This window comes from Solanum verrucosum, unplaced genomic scaffold (genome assembly GCF_900185275.1).
Source record: "Solanum verrucosum unplaced genomic scaffold, falcon-dt-bn FXZP01000042.1, whole genome shotgun sequence".
Taxonomy (NCBI): Eukaryota; Viridiplantae; Streptophyta; class Magnoliopsida; order Solanales; family Solanaceae; genus Solanum; species Solanum verrucosum.
The window spans coordinates 720,456-728,499 of record NW_026020230.1 but is presented as its reverse complement, the minus strand read 5'-3'; the positions used below and the strand labels follow the sequence as shown (position 1 = coordinate 728,499).

The 8,044-nt window shown below is 29.8% G+C and overlaps 1 protein-coding gene across 1 annotated transcript; it reads right to left on the bottom strand.

Moving 5' to 3' along the window:
• Positions 1–3,324: 3,324 nt before the first annotated feature.
• Positions 3,325–7,681, bottom strand: LOC125831940 (putative leucine-rich repeat receptor-like protein kinase At2g19210). The gene is made up of 9 exons (XM_049511062.1): positions 7,588–7,681; positions 6,649–7,177; positions 5,403–5,875; positions 4,911–5,043; positions 4,575–4,643; positions 4,384–4,455; positions 4,116–4,187; positions 3,601–3,848; positions 3,325–3,437 (listed from the first exon to the last, which is right to left on the bottom strand). Exons 1-9 carry the CDS (start codon positions 7,649–7,651, stop codon positions 3,325–3,327), a joined length of 1,773 nt encoding a protein of 590 aa, XP_049367019.1. The 5' UTR covers positions 7,652–7,681.
• Positions 7,682–8,044: the final 363 nt, after the last annotated feature.

Here is an 8,044-nt window from a genome sequence, read left to right as displayed (position 1 = left end):
ATTCATTTGCATTTTCAGCAGCCAAATCATCTGGAGCTTCACTCTCCTGGAGATCAAGGGAGACTTTGACTCTGTCTTTCCACCCCTCAAGGGCATCACCCACACTACGACAAGGGTTAGGTTGAATCCTTTGATGTGATGAATCAGCTGGAGGTAAAGGATTTTCAGGTTGATCACTGCCCAGTTTTTGTCCATTTGAAGAATCAGAAGCCATGATTTCAACCATAGAGGCATCGGGAAAACCTCTCATGGGAGCAAGGTCATGTTGAAGCCCACTAACATCAGATCCCTTCGCTTCAGGAGCAGCATCTTTTAAATTTGCTTGATTAAATTCACCTCTAGGCTCAGACGCAGCAGTTGGGACATTATTCACCATGTTGGATAGTTAAGTTTGCAAAAATGGTGGCTGAAAATGGGAAAGAAGAAGAAAAAAATAATTAAAAAATTGACTAAATAGGTTTTTCACGCGCGCTCAACAAGTGTATTACACTCTCTAAGCCATGTAAGCAAAAAGTGTCAAAATGACACATCGAGACCCTGCATGAGGTGTCTAAAATGAACATCGCTCACTTAAGGTGCCTAAGTGAAACTTCGTGCCAAATTTAAGGGGCCACCGATGGGTTAGCCCTATATATATATTACTATATAAGAAGAGTGAATAAAATTCACTCTTCTTTCGACACGTGGCACCAAGATGGCCCACCTACTTTTATATTTGGTTTTTGAAGATGGCCCACCTATCACAAAGATGGCCCCACCTACTTTTATACACTCCTCTTTCATTATATTTTAATTTTTTCCTTTTTAAATAGTACTAAAAAATAAATTTAAAATATCACAAATTCGATTAACTCTCAAAATTTTACGCGAATTCTATAATTAAGACGAAGGGAATAACATATATTATTTGAAAAAATACTATATAATTACTACTCTTCTTATATAGTAATATTTTAATTTTTTCCTTTTTAAATAGTACTAAAAAAAAAATTTAAAATATTACAAATTCGATTAACTCTCTAAATTTTACGCGAATTGTATAATTAAGACGAAGGGAATAACATATATTATTTGAAAAATTACATTAAGAATACCATAAACCACAATAGTTAACAACTTACAATATTTGAAAAACATATTAACTCTCAAAATTTCACATGTGTCACATAAATTGGGACAATTGGAGTAACATATATTATTTGAAATTACGTTAAGAATATTATTAATCACAACTTAAAGTATTTAAAAATACATAACATATATTATTTGAAAATAATGTAAAAAATATTATAAATCATAATAATTAACAATTTAACGGATATTGTGCCCGTGCTTCCATTTAGAAGTGAGAATGTTTAGGAGCTTAGGGTTAGTCAGTCAATTGACCGATTTGCCCTTCTTCTTCAACTTCCTCTATTTACTACAAAAATAGTACTAAAAATCAATTTAAAATATTAAAATTTTGGTTAATTCTTGAAATTTCACATGTATTGCATAATATAATAAAGTGAGTAACATATATTATTTGAAAATTATATAAATAGTACTAAAATATAGTTTAAAATAGTACTAAGAATTTGATTAACTCTCGAAATTTCATATGTACTGCGTAATTGAGATTGAGTGAGAAATATATATTATTTGAAAAATAGAATAAATATGTGATATTATTAGAAAGAGCTTTAATATATATTTTAAAAATTATTTTGTCTTCCGTATATGATTTTCTGCATATATGTGGAGTTTTAAAGTTTTTAACATTTTAATATAGAAATATGATTATTTGAAAATTTTAGTACTTTCTTCATTTAAATTTTTCCTTGTTTTTCTTTTAATTTGTTCTAGATTTAAAAGTTACATAAAAAGTACTTAAAATCACAATGTAATAATATAAGATATTAAAAAAACATAATTAAAAATCATAAAAGAAATTTTATTGACTCTTTAATTCCATATTGAAACAAAAGAAGTTTGTTTGAAAATAACATAAAAAGTAACGTAAATTAAAGTAAAATAACAACTAAAAATATTTAAGAATCATATAAGAAATTTAGTTGAGTTTCGTAAAAGTACCTACGTCACATAAAATGGAACAAAAAGAGTAATATATATTATTTGAAAATGATATAAGAAGTGCTATAAATCACAATAAATTAACAACTTCAAAATATATTTAACAAAAAATTATATAACTCTCCAAATTTCATCGGTGTCACATAAATTGAAACAAAGAACTACTCCCAATTTATGTTATTTACTTTCCTTTTTAGTCAGTCCCAAAAGAATATCACATTTCTATATTAAGTAACAATTTAATTATAAAATATTTATTTTACCTTTAATGAAATAATTTACAGTCATACAAATTTATATCATTTATTTTGGACCACAAATTTTAAAAGTCTTCATTTCTTTTTTAAACTCCGTGGCGAATCAAACTACCTCACATAAAATGAGACGGAGGAAGTAATATACATTGGGCCCGCGCTGGCGCGGGAACCTGATAACTAGTATATATATAAAGAGAAAAAGTATATGAATAAATATGTCAAATATTATTGAAATTTCTGATTTGTCGTCACCAAAGAAAAGGTCATTAACTTTTTGGTCGACATGAAATTTTTCTTCAAGTACTATATATATTCAATAAATATAGTTTATTGTATAACGAGTGAAATCTGAAACAATGACTCTTTAGGCATATATTTTGTTGGTTGGCTTGGATAGTCAGTTGAATACAAAAACATTCCAATTAAATGGAAGAGTACATGATTAATTTTTAAATCTAGAGGAATTAAAAAATATAAAAAATTTCAAATTGATATTCAAATAAGATGCTATAATTTTAATTGTTAGCGCCAACTACCTTAATAATAATCATCAATGTAGATAGAGTACTATTAGGTGATGAACCTAGAGCTAATAATACACAAGAGAGAACCCATCATATTAAAAGAAATGATGATCGAGCAAGTTCTTGAATTCATTCAAATAAAAAAGAAATTATTTCAACATATAATAAATTATATAAAGGTCATATCGAAAAATTATTTTACTGATAATTTGATTATAAAGATCGAAAATACTAATAATAAAATAAATTTTGTTACAAACTTACAACAAATTTATGTTGGAAGAATTTTGATGAATGGTATGGTAAACAAAGCCACTATGATCCAAAAACAACAAGAACATTAATTAATTACAAAATCTTAAACATTACATTACATGCATTATTTTCTTGCTAGCCAACTCAATAATAAATTTGATATTTCTAATTAACCTTGCATTATTTTTCCTTTTGAAATTAAGAAACATGTTAAGCTAAACATTTGTTGAGTTCTCATGATCATGGGCAGTAACCTCTGGATTCTTTTCAAAATTTTCAGACATTTGGACTCTATTTACAAAAGGGGTGCTGCCTCCACTAGCTTGCCCTGAAAATTGCAACTTTATATTAGTGCATATTTAATTGGATTTAAATAGTGTTTAAAAATAAATAGTAAACAATTCAGAGTAAAAAATTACGAAAATAACCTTTTAGAGTTTTTCGAATTCCAAAAAATTATAACAATTCTATATCCAAACCGTTAACCTCACCTGGATTGACAAGAGATGTAGTAGCCCTTTTCTTTTTGTAGTGTAACATTGCAAAAATACCCACAATAGCCCACACAAGCAAGAAGGCTGGAATTGTAGTACCCAGTATTATTGGCATATTATTTTTCTTCTTCTTATTATTTTTCTTGGTTGATCCAGTTGCTGGTTGATCATTTCCTGGTGATGATGAATCATTATTTTGGCAAGATTCATCAGATGAACTGCACAAATCTGAATTGCCTGAAGTACTGAGATATATAATTAAAAAAACACAAAATTAGCTGATGAAAATATGATCTGTTTAATATTAGTTCAGTAGATTTTGGATTGATATGTAGCTTAAATTGACTCATAACAAATTTTGGCAAAGTATTTTAAAAAATGATATGTTATATATGGAAATAATAAAGATTAAAAATTAGTTTATTAGGTATGTAAAATAATTTTTAACTTTTCAATCGCTAAACAGTTCAAGAAATATAACAGAAGATATGTTTAATGTTGCTTTTTCTTACTCTATGGTTAGGCCATTTTTGTTTGACAATGAAGCAGGGACTGGTCCACTGAACTTGTTATTTGCTAAATTCCTGAAAAGAAATTAAACCAAAACTATTTATCATAACAAGCTAATTAAATCGATCAGAACTTGCTACAATTTTTTTTGATCAAACACCTTAATTTTTTAAAATAAATTGATTTTTTCTTCAAAATACTTTTAGCTTTTAAGAAAATTGACCAAACAAGCTAATTAAATCGATCAGAATATAATAGTTTTATACTAACAGTTCTTTTAGATTCGGTAATGTGCCAAAAAAATCAGGAATAGGTCCATCCAAATCGTTGTTACTCAAATCACTGCAATCCAAGAAGCACAAAAAAAAAGAGTTAGAAATTAATTAAAATAAAAATATCCCTATTTAGGAAGAAATGTATTTAAATTAATAAAAAAAAATTAAAAAAACAAGAAACATTACATTGTCTCAAGAGCATCCATGGAACTAAAATCTGGAAGTGATCCTGATAGATTGAATTTGCTCAAGTACCTGTAAATTAATTTTATTTCAACAAAAAAAATTACAATTATATAAAGGGGTGCGCGCCCTGAAACAACAATAAAATTATCTTTGTGTGACCTATAGATCACATGTTCGAACCATAAAACCAATCACTAATGCTTGCATTAGTATAAACTGTTTGTGTTATACCCCTTGGATGAGGTCTTTTTGCAGACCTTACGCGGAATGCTTTGTGCATCAGACTGTCCTTTAAAAAGTAAAAACACATATTAAAATGAATTAAAGTTTACTTACAGTGCTGTAATGCGAGGTGGATCACTGCTGCTACAATTGATCCAATCATATGTAAAAGGTGATGGAAGACAAGGATCACCAATCCAACCTTGTAATACTTCAAATTCCTTTTGCAATGATATTAAAGTCTCCACTATATTTTTTTAAAAAATACAGTACTTCAGTAAGTATAATATCCCATATATAATTCAACAATATTAGAAATATCAATAAATAAAGTATTTAACTTATATATACTGATAATATAAATAAATGCATATTGTTTTCAAGTTATCAATAGTTATTATGGTCTATGGACAATTATATCTATGGTAATCTTTTAGGCAAGTGTATACATTCTTTTGTACTATGAAGCTTAAAGAAGTCAAACTCATAAATCAAGATTAGTTTCTATACGTTGAAAGTGTGTAAAAGAATTTACACAATCAGATAACTATAAGTAACCTGAAATAAGTTATCTGCTACAACATATTAAAAAGAGGGTGTACGTACCATCTTGGGTGTTTGTTCCATCAGTCAATGCATTACCAATAGTGAATATTTCCAAGGCATTGATAAGAGGAGGAAGTGTTGAATTTGTGGTTCTCACAACAGAAAAAATAGTGGATGGTGAAACAGTGAGATTGCTAACATACATTTGAATAAAATCCTCATAAGGTGGCAAAATTGGGTCAGAGATAGACTCATTGTCTTGAAAAATTCTAAATGATCTTGTTTGGTTGACATCAAGTTGAGTTACTTCAGAGAAGTACATGTTCATGTAGATAACATTATCAATAGGAAGAAAATTCATGTTCCATGATATGATATTTAATGAATTGTTTGTGGAAATTGCATTTTGTAACACTTGTTGTGGGGGTTGATCTCCATGGCTAGTGTCAATAGTTGTGGCATCACTTGTGAGTGTTTCTATTAAATTTCCAGAACCAGGAGTCCATATTCTGTCATAGGGATCATCTGTGTTCCTGTCCATTTTGATCAAAAGAAATTTGTTACGACAACAACATATTCAGTGTAATCCACAAGTAAGATCTGGAGAGGATAGAATGTAGACAGATTTTACCTTTATGGGATCTCAAAAGAAATTTGTTTAATGAAGTAAAAACAACAACCCCAATGTTGTATAGCTTCGAAAGTTAAGTAGCAACTAAGTCCATATATATATCGAATATATGAATCTTCACTATTCATGCCCCTTTATTTATGTCCGTTTTAATCCAATATTTGACTTTTTCTTTTAAAAAATAGAGAATATTTAAATACTAGAAATTCAAAATATATCGAGTCATTGTATTTAATCCGGAAAACAGAATGATGATATGATCATAAAACAGAGAACTAAAAATATAGATATATTTAGTCTCTATCAGCATCCGGTGTGGATCTACATGATCAGAAGGGAGTCCGATTGATGAATGAAAAGAATCTCACATCGGGCTCCCCTTTGAGCTAGCTTTTGGGGTTGAGTTAAGACACAATGTGCATTTGAGTTGAGATAGGTCCAAAATCTATTTAACATGGTATCAAAGTCCGGGCATAATGAATACAATCCTACATCAGTGATGCAAGGGGGTCTTTCTTATATGGACTTGAACGATCTTCCCTTCTTGAGTTAGACAAATGAAGCAAGTCGAAATTTCTGACTTCACCACTGACTAACGCTAAATAGAAGTACTCTAACTAACACAAAGAGAAGCAACAAGATAACATTGATGTATAGTTAGGCAGAATATTTTACCTGATAGTTTTGTTGGAACCAAAAGCAACTCTTCTTCTCAAGAACAAAGCATGATTATCATCAACATGACTATACATAGTAGAATCCAAGCCACGAACTTCAAGTGCCGAGATAAAAGGGAATTGATTTTCCTCTGTCTGAGCAAGACACACAGTAAGGTAATCGCCTTTAACGACATAAACTGTCTCATAATATACAAGTTGATCACTCATAGTTGTAACACTGGCCCAATGATTTCCATCAAATTGAAGTGCAAATGATGGTGGATTTGATTTCCCATCGTAATTTCCATAGTAAAAACTAGCTCGAATTAGAACTTTTCCACCCTTTTCGACTTCATCGATTAGGAAACAATTCTTGGTCCTGGTTGTGAACACTCTTAGAGTGTCCATTACGTGTGATATTGAGTTGTTGGATTGTACAACATGAGATTCTCCATTGGCTACGTAATCAGCATCTCCTAACCAATCTATTGAAGTTTCATGATCAGTGTATGCTTCTGATGATCCACAATCTAGGCTCACAAACACTACAAATAAAAAGTAACAAAATAAATAAATAAATAAATCAAGATCAAATAAGCAAAAGACAATATAGAAACAAGAGTATTCCTCTATGGTTAACCAGAGATGTCAAGTTTAAATTATGAGAATTGAAAACCTTTCAATTCAGTATAGCTACATTTAACCCCCTTAGTAGACCTAGCTAGTGTGAATTCGGATTAGCTAGGCAAGTAGGTTTTCTACTGATTTACGATGGAAAGAACCTTTGTTTCTAGTAATGGACCTATATATATATATGATCAAACACGAATTTGGATTAGTATACAAGGAGATTTTTGATACTCCTTAGTGACGTATCTGACACGAATTCAAATTAATCGAGACAAAAAGGTTTCTAACACGAAATGATTAAATATAGAAAATGAAGAAAGCTTACCATCAGCAGAAACAGAGAAAACAGAAACAAGTAAAACAAGTAGGAGAAAATGACTACTAGCCATGCTGCTGAGGCTAGAGAATAATGAACTCAAGAATAGAATTGAAAGACAATGAGGCTTAAGGATTACTTTATAAAGGAAATATTGTGTTATTAGATGGAGTAATTATTAGGTAGGAGCTGGATTATTCTTGACCAGCAGCTTAGTGGCTATCAAGTGGCAAAAGTTGACCCTCTATTTTTGGGTTGCATTGTCCTTTTTATCATTCACACACTAGACAATTTGTATCGTGGAAATTCAAGCTAGAGGCGGATCACAGCCAAAATTTAAAGTTGATGGATTCTGAATTTATTAATAAATTCATAGTCTTCATAGTTATTGAATCGGTATTTAAATATTTATTCATATGTAATGAATTTTTTTATATTCATAATTACTGAGTTCGTTCAAATTAAT